Source organism: Chiloscyllium plagiosum, unplaced genomic scaffold, assembly GCF_037043375.1.
Source record: "Chiloscyllium plagiosum isolate Xiang-an unplaced genomic scaffold, Cpla_swu_hap1 HiC_scaffold_9, whole genome shotgun sequence".
Taxonomy (NCBI): domain Eukaryota; kingdom Metazoa; phylum Chordata; class Chondrichthyes; order Orectolobiformes; family Hemiscylliidae; genus Chiloscyllium; species Chiloscyllium plagiosum.
The window spans coordinates 73581526-73597000 of NW_028270147.1; the positions used below are offsets into that span (position 1 = coordinate 73581526).

Sequence of the window (15475 nt, forward strand, 5' to 3'; positions counted from 1 at the left end):
GCTAGTTTTCCCTCTATTCTGTGTGATCCAATGTTGCTAATCAGTCTATCATGAGGAAACTTGTTGAATGTCTTACTGAAATTCATAAAAATCTCAATCACTACTCTGCCCTCATCAATCCTCTTTGTTACTTCTTCAATAAACTCAATCACATTTGTGAGGCACTATTTCCCACTCACAAAGCAATGTTGACCATCTCCAATCAGTTCTTGCCTTTCCAAATACATGTAAATCCTGTCTCTCAGGATTCCCTCCAATAACCTGCCCATCACCAATGTTAGGCTCACGGTTTATAGTTCCTGGCTTTTCCTTACCACCTTTCTTAAATAGTGGCACCATGTTAGCAACCTCCAGTCTTCTGGCACCTTGCCTGTAGCTATCTCAGCAAGGGGCCCCGCAATCACTTTCCTTGCTTCCCACAGAGTTCCAGGGTGCACCTGATCAGGTCTCGGGGATTTATCCACCTTTATGCATCTTAAGACATCCAGCGCCACCTTGTCTTAATATGGATATTTTTCAAGAGGTTGCTATTTATTTCCCCACATTCTCTCTCTTCCATACCCTTCTCCACAGGAAAGATTGATGCAAAGTACTTGTTTAGTATCTCCCCCCATCTCCTGCAGTTCCATATCTTTAAGGAAGAGAAAGTGAGGACTGCAGATGCTGGAGTACCAGAGTTGAAAAATGTAGTGCTGGAAAAACACAGCAGGCCAGGCAGCATCCGAGGAGCAGGAGAATCGACGTTTCGGGCATAAGCCTGAAGAAGGGCTTATGCCCGAAACGTCGATTCTCCTGCTCCTCGGATGCTGTCTGGCCTGCTGTGTTTTTCCAGCACCACATTTTTCAACTCTGATCTTTAAGGAGGCCTATTCTCTCTCTAGTTACCTTTTTGTCCTTAATCTTTTTTTGTGGAATCCCTTAACCCCATTTGCCAACGCTATCTCATGTTCCTTTTTCCTGGTGACAAGTGTAAGATTGTGCTGGTGGAAATTGTGTGGTCATGCCATGAAACGTCCATGAAAACATTCAGATAGAATTAGTAACATTTGTACAGTGCAGTAGTAAAACATAAGTTGAACTCCTTTTGAGTTCATCATCATATTGTAATGAAAAGAAAAGTCTGATGCAAATCTGCCAGACATTCATATCACATTACTTTTGCACACCAACTAATGGTTGCTTCCGAATCTCACCTTGCTAGCTGTTTCCAGAACTTTATTTTTCTCTTTAATAATTTACACACCCTAGAATTGACAAATAGTCTTGTGCCCCTGATATCTGTCTGAGATGCTTGCTTACAAGGCAATAACATTGCTTCCCCAAAGTAATTTTAAACAACATCACAGGAAAATGAACATCACAGGAAAATGAAGATGCCTCAACCAATCAACACATAAACATTAAAACGGGGTTGTCCATATGCTCACTGCTCACCACACGTAGCAAATTGATACTGTTGCACAATACAGTTGGAGAATTAGTTGGAGTAATAAAGTTGGAGAATTCAATCCAGCTATAGATGTCACTGGCTAGACAGCTATTTATTGCACATCCCTAATTGAGCAATGATTACCAATGTTGCACAGAAGTCACCTATCAGTCAGACTGTGACTATGTTTATCAGAATATGCTTAGTAGTTGTTGAGTTTGTAGTAACTTGGAAGCTTATGGCCACTTGTTGAATGAAAGAAAAAAAACAGTCCATCATTTGTTACCTTCTCTGTTCCTGTTCCCTTTGGTTAACTCTAAATGACGGTCATTTAGATCTGCAGATCCAAGTTGTAAGTGTTGTGTAAACAGAGTGCCCTGTGGAAGGATAGTGGTCCAATTGCTGTCAAACTTTTCTTGGTGAATCTAGTCACACTGAGGAAATTGGTTTTGCTTAGCTGTTATTTGTAGTTTTCCTCAAGTAGCTGAGGTGCATGAGTGATGGACAGCATTACATGGCTGCCAAGAGGGTTGAAATATGCAATCTTGAGAAGCAGAGTTAGTACAGCAAAATCCAAACGTGTTCAGTTTCATCTTAATAGATCTATTGAAACAAATGATTGAAAGGAATAGGATGCTGTTAGTGTTAAAAGATTAAGGACATTTTCCATAAGCCAAAGATCGATTAGATGCCCAGACACTGTGTTCGAAATGGCAGGTGACTGACCATATGCACGGTAAAAGTAAGAGTGCATAAGACATTATGTTGTGGGAATTCCAGAGGCCTCCAAACCATAGTGGTAGAGAATAGCATTAAACAGAAAATTAATGATTCACGCAATAAGGTGCTACTACAATCATTAGTAACTTAAATCTACATACAACCCACATGAGAAGTAATGCTGTAGCAAATGAATTCCTAGAATGTATACAAGATTTTTTTTAGACCAGTACTTTGAGGAAACAACTCGGGAACAGACTACCTTAGATTTGGCTTTGTTATAGTCTCAAGGAATTACAGTTTCAGGATCTGGAGTAGGTCATTTAAAACTGACATGGGAGGAAATTTTGTCACTCAGTTTAGTGATCCTGTGCACCTCTTTACCATGGAATGCTGCGAAGGCCAAGGCACTGGATATTTTAAAGAAAGAAGATGGTACATTTCTAGAGGCTAAAGATGTCAATGGTTAGGGAATGAGTGGGAGTATGATGATGTGATTGAAGATCAGCCATGATTATATTGAAAGGCAGAGCTGGTTTGATTGGCAAAATAGAGTTTAGATCAAAGTGGTGCTGGAAAAGCACAGCAGGTCAGGCAGCATCAGAGGAGCAGGAAAATCTGATTGGCCAAATAACCTATTCCTCCTAGTTTTTGTGTGAAGAGTTGCTGACATTTTTCTTCCTAAGTCTCCTAATATATCCTTACGATTAAAAAAACATTTTACCCTGGAAGTCCTTTTCAAAAAATAAATCAGAACACATTCTGAGAAAGAGATCATTTCAGCTATCAGATTATAACCATTTTTGAGCGTATACACAGATTTGCTTTGCAACACAGTTAGATTGCAAAACCATTTTGAAGCTGTTCTCCTGCCTCTTGCAGTGAGTGTATTGGTCTTGCTCAAAGACAATTTAAAACCTCAAATCTATTTTTGAAAGTGAGTGCATTTATTTTGCTAATGTTGCATATATTTTGTGTCAAGCAGTGGACCTTATCACCACAAGTTTAGTGAACCTCAAACTCCTATTGTAAGCACTGCATAATAGGACCTAACTTTTCCTGAAATTACTATTAGATTCTAAAATAAATTTTTCACTACCACATACCCAGAAGGTAGCCTCCTTTGCACTGCTCATTTTATACCGTAGCACTCTATCCAACCAACAATATACTTTACAAAGGTTCCCCAATAACAGCACTGGTTGGTGCATTTACACTTTTGTAATGCAAAAATGATTTTCGATAGCATGCACACCTTGAGTTCATTCGATGGTTCCTGCTCATGGAGTGAAGTGCTGTGCAATATTAATGTTTGATTCATGAATGAATTAGATGGATAAACAGAAGCATGAAAATTATTGTCAAGCAGGGTTGATGGTGCTTTTGTCGATACTGTAGAAGTTTGTCTGTAACAGACCAAGAACGATTAGTAAACAAAAATTTTTGATTACTTGGATATTCATCAAGACTACTAATATAATTCATTGCTTCTAAAAGTGTCTCCATATATATAAATTGTGACAATGTCTTAATAAATTGGCATTGCAGAGTCAGGAGGAATCTGCACAATTTCAACTACGAACATGAGGATATAATGCTAATTTTAAAATCAGTGCTCCTGCAACTTTCTACTTTAGCTACTTTTCTGAAGGCATCATCACTCGTGAGTAACTGGTACTTTTAATTTCCATCCAGTTTTATCATTTTTAGCTCTTCAGTGATCCATAAATAGTATTAAATTTGAATCTAAATCTTCACATTTCCAAACTGTGATTTTCTCTCTGAAATTAATTAGTTCCTGCATCCCTGACGCCAACACAGCTACAGTCTATACCAGATAATACAAGGTTATTGAACTGTTTTATATCCTTTTGATCATTAATGACTAGAAATCTATCAATCTCTGTCTTGAACTTACTTAATGATTTGGCTTCCATTGACCTCAGTGGTGTAGAATTCCTAAGATTCATCACCCTCAGAATGAAGACGTTCTTCCTCATCTCAGTCCTAAATGGCTTGCCTTTCATTATGAGACTGTGTTTCCTGATTGTAGACCCCATAGCCAGAGGAAACATTCTTTCTGCAGCAACTCTAGCTACCTTGAAGAATTTTATAAGTTTCTGAGATTGCTGCTCATTCTTCTAAATTCCAGAAACTACAAATTCAGTCTCCTTAGATGACAGTTCCACTCTCCCAGCAATCCATCTGGTGAACTACTGCTGCACTCCTCTATGGCAAACACATCCTTCCTTAGGTAATGGAGACCAGAATTGCACACAATGCTCTAGATGCAATCTCACAATCTTCTATATAACTGAAGTATGAGTTATTTACTCTTGTATTGAAATCCACGTGCAATAAAGGTTAATTCACCATTTGCCTTCAGAATTGCTTGCTGCACCTGCATGCTAGCTTTCAATGACTTATGAACAAAGACATCTAAGTCCCTTTGGACAGCAACACTTTCTAAAGCCTTGCCATTTAAGAAATACTCTGCACCTTTATTCCTCCCATTAAAGTGGATATTTATTCACACTTATTCCCATTACGTTCTATCTTACATACTCTTGCTTGCTCACTCAGCCTGTTTAACGTCCCTTGAAGCCACTTTGCATCCTCCTCACAACTCACATGTGCACCAAGCTTTACTTCATCTGCAAAGTTAGAAATATTACAATTGGCCCACACATCCAAGTCATTGATATAAATTATAAAAAACTGGAGGTGAAGCAATATTCCTTGGGGATATCTTAAAAGTCATAGCCTACCAACGTGAGACTGACCCATTTATTCCTACTCTGCTTTTTATCTGTTAACCAATTTTCAACCAACGCTAGTATATTACCCTCAATCCTATGTGATCTAATTTTGTTTACTAATAGCCTGGATTGGGATTTCATTAAAAGCTTTCTGAAAATTCCAAATGTATCACATCCACTGGTTGTCCTGAACATCTTTGCTAATAACATTCTCAAAAAACCATCATGTTTGGCAAACATGATTTCCCTTTCATAAATCCATGTTAACACTTTACAATCAGACAATTATTTTCTAAAAAATGGTAATAACTTAAGCATCTAATGTGTATCAATAAATATCTTGAATTATGCAATTAAAAGTTGTGATTGGCATGTAGCTACATTTATATATATGGTGCTGTTAAACCATTTATACAGGATAATTCCAAAAGTACAATTATCTAATTTTTCATTAAGTCAAAGTAGGATGTGCAAATAAAATCAAAAAATGCTAGAAACATTGAGAAGGTCTGGCATCTCCTGTGAAGAAAGATACAGAATCAATATTTCATGTCAGTGCTCTTTCAGTTCTGATGAAAGGTTACACAGCAGAAACATTAACCTTGTTTCTCTAATGACAGATGCTGCTAAACCTGTAGAATGTTTGTTCCATTTTTTGATATTATTTCAGATTTCCAGCATCTGCAGTATTACAAGATGCTGAAACATTTACCATCTAACCATAAAATTTACATCATTTTGCAAATTATATGTTATATATTAAAACTATTAATAAGCAAATTTGAGAAAGGGCATTTTAACTTACAGTTCAAGTGATTGAGGATCCTGTTCTAGTTGGTTTTCATTGACATTTACTACTATTTCTGAAATTCTTCTACAACTTTGGTCATCTATTGTGGGGTTAGATGCTAAAGGCATTAAGAAATTACTGACTAATTTCTCTTCAGGCACTGAGAAATCCACTTCCTCTGTTGGCAGTTTGGAATATTTGATCAGATCTCTGTCAAGAAATGGAACTATGTGAAAAATGTAGAGAGGCGGAAGGCAGGCGTTTAATAACATAAAGCAGCCAGCAAACAATCTCTATCAAAATGTAAACAAATCACTTTTGTTTCACATATCTAAATGTTCAATTTGGCTATCAGTTAATTTTCGCAAATGTTATTTTACTAGTGTCCAGTAATTATTTTCTGACATTTCTTTTCCATTTGAAAAATATTTTTTTGACTGACTTTTGCTTAACTTTTTTTTAAAAAAAGTGACTTCACTTCACAAATGATCTGTGTAATTTAGAATAACTAGGTGTAACTTATGATAGGAGAAAGTGAGGACTGCAGATGCTGGAAATCAGAGCTGAAAATGTGTTGCTGGAAAAGCGCAGCAGGTCAGGCAGCATCCAAGGAGCAGGAGAATCGACGTTTCGGGCATGAGCCCTTCTGCTGCGCTTTTCCAGCAACACATTTTCAGCTCTGATTTCCAGCATCTGCAGTCCTCACTTTCTCCTATCATATCTCTAACAAGAAATCCTCCAGCTCAAAAAAATAATCAACTAATTCTTACCTCTGTTGAATGGGATTGTCTCTGTCTTCTGGTACTGATAAATTACCATTCCTCTTTGGTGTCTCCTCTTGCTTTACATCCTTTTGAAAACTATCCTGTGTTACTAAAACCACCCCCAGTCCTTCCTGTATAACGGCAGCCACGGTATTCTTAAATACAGAAGAAATGGTAACAGGCATAGTTATTCCAATTTAACAACAAAATACAACTCTACCACAAACTACAAGGCTTTCTGGCTTTCACCGTAAAATTGAAAGCGACAAATAAAGAACATGTCCAGTTTATATCAGTTCTTTAAAAATGTATTTGTTCTTACAGTCACTGACAAGCCAGTTTCCTTGAATAGAGCGAATTATAAAAACCAGGTTATCATAAGTTACAGCTGAAAATGTGTTGCTGGAAAAGCGCAGCAGGTCAGGCAGCATCCAAGGAGCAGGAGAATCGACGTTTCGGGCATGAGCCCTTCTGAAGAAGGGTTCATGCCCGAAATGTCGATTCTCCTGCTCCTTGGATGCTGCCTGACCTGCTGCGCTTTTCCAGCAACACATTTTCAGCTCTGATTTCCAGCATCTGCAGTCCTCACTTTCTCCTATCATAAGTTACACCTAGTTATTCTAAATTACACAGATCATTTGTGAAGTGAAGTCATGTTTGGAACAGTGGTTTGGATTTTGTCAGGGCAACCATTGCTCTGAAGATTGGCAAACCTGTCTTGGCCATTTGGGAGGGGTCCAAGCTGAATTTTAGGACACCTATGAAGCAAATTAGCTTCTGATGAGGCTCCTGTCCCTTCAAGGAATGTTAACGTTGCCAAGAGCTTCTGACTGATCAGAGGGGCATGCAACATTGGTGGCCACTGTTGGGACGGCACCCAGCAAGTGATGTAACAATGGCTACCTCTCTCAGAATACAGTGAGTGTGATCAGGGGTTGCAGGGTCAGTTGTCTGGTTCCAGGGAGGGAGAAGGGATTGGTTGATGAAAGTAGGGGAAAGCCATTACCACAAGGGTGCTACTCCATTGGCCTGAATGTCCAGTTAGGAGGACCACCCCACTAAGCCCACTTGTAGAACACAAACATTTACTAGGTATCGAATGATGCAATGAAAATACCACCACAGTAATCGCTAACAGCAGGAAGAAGCTCTTAATTGGCTTTTTTAAGTGACTCATTTGATTTCTGGGCAGAAAGCTTTTCACTGCATTCCCGGCCACTGGCAGGGAGAGGAAGGTAACAAGTACTTCAGCCCTTACCTTCCCACAATATCTTCATTGATCCCTCTTCCCCAGAACCTCCCTGAAAACCTCTTAGCCCAGAGAGGTAAATAGCTGATAAAATCTCCAGTTTGTGAGTTCAAATAACACCGCCTATCACACCAACTATAGAACCTCAAAACATTGAATAATGCAGTTTTTACCTCAGAGGACAGAGAGTGATTTGTGGAATGTGGTGTAGTCATGATAGAATTATTTGGGCTTGCCTGAATACAAATGTATTCATCAATTTTCTCTTTCATGTTTTCCAGTTGCATTCCTGTTCTAAATATTTCTCCATCCATTTCCCTGCAGAAAAAGGATATATTTAAAAAGTTTGTATTTTCTGCTCATCAATTGAAGAATGAGCTTTGAAGAATGGTGTACTTTTCAACTATTAGCACCAAATTCTACCATTAAGTATATCCAGCATATGGAGGATTATTAAAGAGCAAAGGAAAAAGTGAGTCTACTCTGTTCTAACAATATGCGTTCAGCCCACTTTCAGGCTCAACTGCAACCTTGAGCTGTTTCTCCCATGAAACATTCTTTGACTTGGTTTGTGCCGCACAATTTATACCTGAATCATCGTTTTCACAAAGGAACTTTTCCAAGTAAAGAGACTTTCTACAGTTTTGAATAGCCTGGATTTGAATCCATTTCTCAAATGTGAAAGGTCTTTGTCAAAACAGACTAATATGCAAATATCAGTTCATGCATAGCTCTAAAAAGAGTGAATCTATATATAAAGTTGTTTCCAATGTCAAAATGTCTATTTTGGATAATTTCTGAAAATATTCTAGTAAATTGTTTAATTGTCAAGAACAGAAATATTGATTTATTTTGTTTATAAAAATATAATTTGAAATTATGCTTTTATCATGCACTAAATCTATGAAGGAAAGTCAAAAATGTAGACTTTATACTTATTATGGCTTATTTGAAAGATTTGAATAAAAACATTAATGGGATGCTTCCAATGCTTCTTTGGTTATGAAGGTGAATGACTGAGCCCTACAAATCAGAAAGTTCCAGGTTCAGTCCAAGGTTTAGTCATCTGACCTCAGCTAGGATGTGGATAAGTGTACATTTGTCCCTGGTTAGGGAGGATAAAACTGACTGTATTGTCATAACAAGCATTCAAACTACATGTGGTCATGGACTAAATCACTGCTGAAAGCCCCAAATCACCCTGGAAAAATCAATCATGGGATTGACTTTGAATTGAATTTGATTTGACAAGGTGCCACATCAAAGGTTACAGTTGGAAATAAAATCTAATAGTAAAGGGAGTAGCATTTTGGCATGGTTAGAATATTAGCTGGTCAACAGGAAGCAAAGAGTAAGCAAAATGGGTCTTCCTCAGATTGGCAAGATATAACAAGTGAGTGTCACAAAGATTGGTGCTAGAGCCTCAACTGTTTACAATTCACATAAATGACAACTCAAAAGGTCCAGTTCTGAAGAAAGGTCACTGGACCCGAAATGTTAACACTGATTTCTCTCCACAGATGCTGCCAGACCCGCTAAGAATTTCCAGTAATTTCTGTTTTTGTTTTAGAACAAAAGGTATGGCCACTAAATTTTCTAATGACACAAGATATGTAGGAAACTAAGTTATGGAGAAGACATAAGGAGGCTACAATAGATAGATTAAGAGTGTGGCCAAAGAATTTGCAAATGGAGTATAATGTGGAAAAATGTGAAATGGTCAATTTTGATAGGAAGAATATAAAAGAAGCATATTAATGGTGAATGACTGCAGAGCTCTGACATGGAAAGGGATCTGAGTGTTCTTGTGCATGAATCTCAAAGATACAGCAATGTGCATATACAGCAAGTAACTAGGAAAGCCAATTAGAGTGCTATATTTATCTCAAGGGAAATTGAATGAAAAAGTAGTGAAGCTATGCTTCATTTATGCAGGGCACTGGCGAGATTGCGCCTAGTGTACTGTGTACAGTATTGAGCATTTTTTAAGGAAGATTGTAAATGCAGTACAGGCAGTTCAGAGAAAGTTTACTAGATTAATACCTGGAATGGGGGTGGGGGAGCGGCTTGTTTTATGAAGGAAGGTTGGACAGGCTGGAATTCCATTTGCTGGAATTTAGAAGAAGCAACTTTATGAAAACAAAATCCTGAGGTGCCTTGACGGGGCAAATGGGGACAGGATGTTTCCTCTTATGGGAGAATTGAGAATGAGGGGCCACTAATTAAAAATCAGGATTGCCCACTCAAAATAGAGATGAGACAATTTTTTCCTCTCAAGAAGATTGTCTTTAGAAATCTTTTCTTGAAAGGGTTATGGAAGCAGAGTTCTTGAATAATTTTGAGACAGAAACAGGTAGATTCTTGTTAAGCAAGGGGGTGTAAGTTTCTCAGGGATAAGTGGGAATGCGGATTTGAGGTTACAATCAGTTTCAGCTGTGATTTTTACTGAATGGTGGAGCAAACTTTGGGTCTAAATAACCTACTCTTGTTCCTAATTTATATGTTCCTATAAATAATCAGAGCAATGTTGTCTCTATATGTGAGAAAGACAGAATCCATAATGAGCTGCTCTTGCAATTAGAGGTTCTGTCTCTCTCGCTCTCTCTCTCTCTTACACTGCTCCACCCAGACAGTGGTTCTCCCTTGCATTTAATGCTGATATGTTAATTCATCACTTTGTCAAAATTGTATTTAGTCCATTAATGAACAGAAATGTGAATCATACTACAAATGTCAAATACCATTTTATCAAACCATACCTGTCAGGGTCAAACTCCCCAACAATGATACTATTGTCCAGGTAGCGGCGCTGCTGCAAACTTCGGTGCTCATCTTTTGTTGCAATGTATCTCCTTTCTAGTTTCTCTTGGCCATCTCTTAGTTTCTTAAATTCCTGAAGGAAAATTCACAATTACTAATTGCAGGTTTGAGACAGATTATGTTTAGATTATGACCCTAGGTTAATTTTATTTTATTCCCATCCTCATATCTACCAATAATTATACAGATCATTCTGCTATAACACATATTTCATTAATGCAAATTTGTTGTAGTGCAATTGACAAATTAGGGACACTCTTTCTGAAGTATGAACTTTTAAAATGTGTGTTAGCTGTAACGCGATTACATCACCAACACTTTAAGTGCTGTTTCTAAAGTGCGATTTTTCTATAACACAGGGTTGCATAAGAACACAATCATCGCGTTATAGAAGAACTACCTGTAGTGTGTAACTGGTAAGAATATTCTAACTCAAATCTTGTAGCTCTTTATTTCTCTTTACTACGTTATCAAATGAAACTATTAAGTATATTAGATGTTTTAGCCCTGTTTTGTACATGCACTTGGTGTACATTGCTTGGAATAAATATCACCATAACATTTTAATTTGCATAAAATATATTTGCATTTGATTTAGTATCATAGAGTCATACAGCTGTACAGAATGGAAACAGACCCTTTGATCCAACTCATCCATGCCGACCATTTGCCAGCATTTGGCCTATCTCACCATAGTACATATCATTCAGGCCCCTATAAGATTCCGCCCTTTCACTTTTTATAAATATACTTTGCTTTATCAAACAGTCTGTCAAATATCCATATGCTGATTAAAATACTATTGCTGTAAAGGGAGACATGTTTCTGAGGTGTTTTGTCCTGCAGTTATCAGGACAAAATGGAAGAATATCAAATTTCACATAATCCCAACTATTTATTCTACAGCAGAAAAAGTTTATAATTAGTTGGCAAGTCGACAGTGATTGTTTGAGGTGTTGCAATTTGGAATGCAATAATGAACTATAGACTCCCAAGCACTAGGGTAATTCATAAAAGCTAGAAGGGTTGAATATATCCTTTGTTGGCAGACAATGATCACTGCACATGAATGTATGTCTTTTTTCGCAAATCTAAATGAGCCTTGTTACAAGCTTGGCTGAATGTATAAAATTGTTTTTTTTAGCACACTCAGAACTATTTGGCAGGTGCTGCCTATTACTGAATATTCCTAACAGCATAAATTTTGGGAGGTCTATAATGGCATAGTGGTAGTGTACCTACCTCTGAGCCAGGAGGTCTCACCTGCCCCAGGAGTATATCAAAACATTTCTGAACAGATCGATTAGAAAATACCTAACAGCAAACATGTTATGGGCTCTCGTAATGCAGCAGTGGTGTATAGAATCTCCACAATGTGAAAACAGGTCCTTCGGCCCAACAAGTCCACACCGACCCTCCGAAGAGTATCCCACCCAAACCTGTTCCCCACTACTCTACCTTTATCCCTGACTAATGCACCTAACCTACAACCCCTGAACACTATGGGCAATTTAGCATGGCCAATTCACCCAACCTGCACATTTTTGCATTGTGGGAGGAAACTCATGCAGACACAGGGAGAATGTGCAAACTGCACACAGACAGTCACCCAAGGCAGGAATCAAACCTGGGTCCCTAGTGCTGTGAAGCAGCAGTGCTAACCACTGAGCCACCGTGTCGCTACCTCTGAACCAAGAGCCTGAGTTCAAGAATCATCTGCCATAACATCTCTGAACAAGTCGATTAGAAAATACTAACAGCAGACATTTTACTTTGGGTTTTGAAATTGCAGGCGAGTTGAATATGGTTTGTACATTGCCTATTACAAATAACCAAAGGAATATGCTTTTTGATCAGATCAGCTAGTCATAGTGATGGATAGCCTACACTCCTGGCATTGCACTGGCACTGAAGTTCATACACAACATTGCTTAATAATGTGATAGGTAGAATGTCACTTTAGATTGACAGCAGCATCCTGTTAGTAGAAATACCACTTGCATAATCATTGCATAGAGGCAGCATTAAATGGCTTGCTTAATCTGTTAGACAAACAGGAGGCTGGAAGAACACAGCAACCCAGGCAGCATCAGGAAGTGGAGACGTCAACGTTTCCGGTTTAACCCTTCTTCATGAATGGATGTGGGGGTAGGGGTTAGCTACAGATAGAAGGGTGTTGGGGGTGTGTGGGGTGTGGTGTGGGGTGGAGAGAGTAGCAGAATGATGATGTACTGATAAGTGAGCACAGGTAATGGGTACGACCTGGTTGGTCGATGGGAGGGATGAATCCAATTGTTAGCTGGAAGGATCAATAGGTGGAACGGAAGGGAAGAGGCAGGGCTGGAAAGGGAGCCAGGGATAGGTGGGAAGGTTATTTGAAATTCAAGAATTCAATGTTAGGTCCTCTGGAATGGCCATGCAGAAGATGAGGTGTTTTAGCTCTAATTTATGGTCTGATTCACCATGGCAAAGGAAGAGGCTGAAGATGGACATGTTGGAGAGGGAGTGGGTGGGGGAATTGAAATTGGCAGTGATCAGGAAGTCAGGCCGGCCATTTTGGGCGCAGCAAAGATGCTCAGTGAAACAGACACCTAGTCTACATTGGGTGTCCCCGATGTAGCAAAGATCAAATCGGAAGTACCAGATGCAGTCAACTAGGTAGGAGGAGATACAGGTGAACCTCCTTCTCACCTGGAAGGACTGTTTGGGGCCCTGGATGGTGGTGAGGGAAATGGTGTACAGGCAGGTGTTGCAGATTTTACAGGGGAAGATAGGGGTGGGGGGGTTGGAGGCATTGGTGGGGAGTGTGGCGCAAACCAGGAATGGTGAAGGGAAGGGTCATTGCAAAAGGCAGACAGGAGTCAGGAGGGGAAGATGTTCTGGATAGTGGGGTCTAATTGGAGTGGTGGAAGTGTTTGAGGATGATATGTTGGATGCGGAAACTGGTGGGATTGAAAGTGAAGATAAGGGGGACCCTATCTTTTTTATATTTGGGGGTTGGGGTTTAGAGCATTGGAGAAGGGAATGGAGGAGCTGCAATGGAGGTCTGTCTGGTTGACAAAGGGGGCAAAAGACATTGTTTGAAATAGGAGGACATCTGGGATGCTTGGGAGTGGAACGTCTCCTCATCAGAGCAGATGCAACAGAGACAGAGGAGTTGGGAAAATAGGATGGAATTTTTACAGGATACAGGATGGGAGGAGGTGTAGTCCAGGTAGCTATGGGAGTCTTTGGGTTTATCGTAAATGTCAGTCTGTAAACTGGAGATGGAAATGGAGAGGTCAAGAAAGGGGAGGGAGGTGTCCGAGATAGATCAAGTGAATTTGAGGGAAGGGTGGAAGTTGTTAACTAATTTAATTAACTGCTCCAGTTCAGCCTGGGTGCAGCAGCAAGGCAGTCATCGATATAACAGTGGAAGAGTTAGGGAACAGTACCGGCGTATGCACTAAAGAGGGAGTGTTCAGCATAACCGACAAAGGGACAGGTGTGGCTAGGGCTCATGCGAGTGCCAATAGCCAGCTCCTGAATTTGGAGAAAGTGAGAAGGGTGGGGGTAACTATATGGGTATGTTAGAGTGGAAAAAACTAAGGGCCTTCAGGCCATCATTGTGGGCTATGGATGTGTATAAGGTCCATCACGAGGATGAAACATTGAGGGCCAGGGAAGTTGAGGCCGTGGTTTGTGTCCTGGATGTAGGTGGGAAGCACCTGGACCAAGGCAGAGAGAATGGTGTCGAGGTAGGACTGACACTTCCTTCCAGCTACCAACCAGATTCATCCCTTCTGTCCACCTAGTCACGACCACGACTTGTGCTCACCCATCACTACGTCATAATTCTACTCCTCACCCAACCCCCTATTTATCTGCAGCTCTCCATACCCTCACATCCAGTCCTGAAGAAGGGTTAAATATGAAACACTGACTTCTCCTCCTGAGGTTGCTCTGTTCTTCCAGCCACCTATTTGTCTACTTTGGATTCCAGCTTTGGATTCTGCAGTTTGTTTATCTGCAGAGCTATGCTTAACCTGTTGTTCAGGTTTTTCAGTTACTTTGCCTTTCCATGATAATCTGAAGTGGATTGAGCACTTTTCAATTTCAAAGGTGGTGGCTTTTGGCACATTCATGAGTTTGCATGATATACATGGGCGGCACGGTGGCTCAGTCGTAAGCACTGCTGCCTCACAGCACCAGGGTCCCAGGTTCGTTTCCACCCTCAGATGACTGTCTGTGTGGAGTTTGCACATTCTCCTAGTGTCTGCGTGGGTTTCTTTGGGTGCTCCGGTTTCCTCCCACAGTCCAAAGATGTGCAGGTCAGGTGAATTGACCATGCTAAATTGCCCATAGTGTTAGATGCATTAGTCAGAGGGAAATGAGCCTGGGTGGGTTACTCTTCAGAGGGTTAGTGTGGACTGTTTCCACACTGTAGGGAATCTAATCTACAGCGAACAAGATACCTTTGATACAGTCTATTGTTTGCAAGTTAGCTATAAGAGTACTGATAAGACCAATGTTTTGGAATGCGGAGTGTCAACCAGCCTGCACTTGCAAAGCCTAATATAAAATCTTTCAAGTCTGGCAGGAGATACACCATTGTTCTGCCATTCTCACACTCTGGTCACTTATTCTGAACTATCAACATCTTTCTTCACCAGCATCCAGCACCCACTATCCCCAGCTCCCACCCCCGCCCCCTCCCCTTCAAACTATAGCATAAATTGCTGTCCCCTCCACACTCCAACTTTTAGGAGGAGTCATCTAGACTCAAAACGTTAGCTTGCTCTCTCTCCATGGATGCTGACTGGCCTTCTGTGATCTTCGGGATTTGGCTTTTCAGTACAGATTCCAGCATCTGCAGTAATTTGTTCCTAATATAACATGGTTATTGTTAAATATGATTTTGTGATTGGGCAACACTTGCTCAAAAATTCTAAATACATTAATTTC

The 15475-nt window shown here is 39.9% G+C and overlaps 1 protein-coding gene across 11 annotated transcripts in view; it reads right to left on the reverse strand.

Annotated features, from left to right (window-relative positions):
• Positions 1-15475, reverse strand: part of aknad1 (AKNA domain containing 1) — an 87612-nt gene that overhangs the window by 39702 nt on the left and 32435 nt on the right. For all 11 annotated transcript variants that reach the window (XM_087990801.1, XM_087990798.1, XM_087990797.1 and 8 more), the window contains 5 exons: positions 10471-10604; positions 7885-8029; positions 6469-6617; positions 5714-5908; positions 3405-3555 (listed from right to left, as the gene is read on the reverse strand). In XM_087990801.1, the coding sequence (XP_087846927.1) occupies positions 3405-3555; positions 5714-5908; positions 6469-6617; positions 7885-8029; positions 10471-10604 (774 nt within the window). The remainder of the gene's footprint in view (positions 1-3404; positions 3556-5713; positions 5909-6468; positions 6618-7884; positions 8030-10470; positions 10605-15475) is intronic.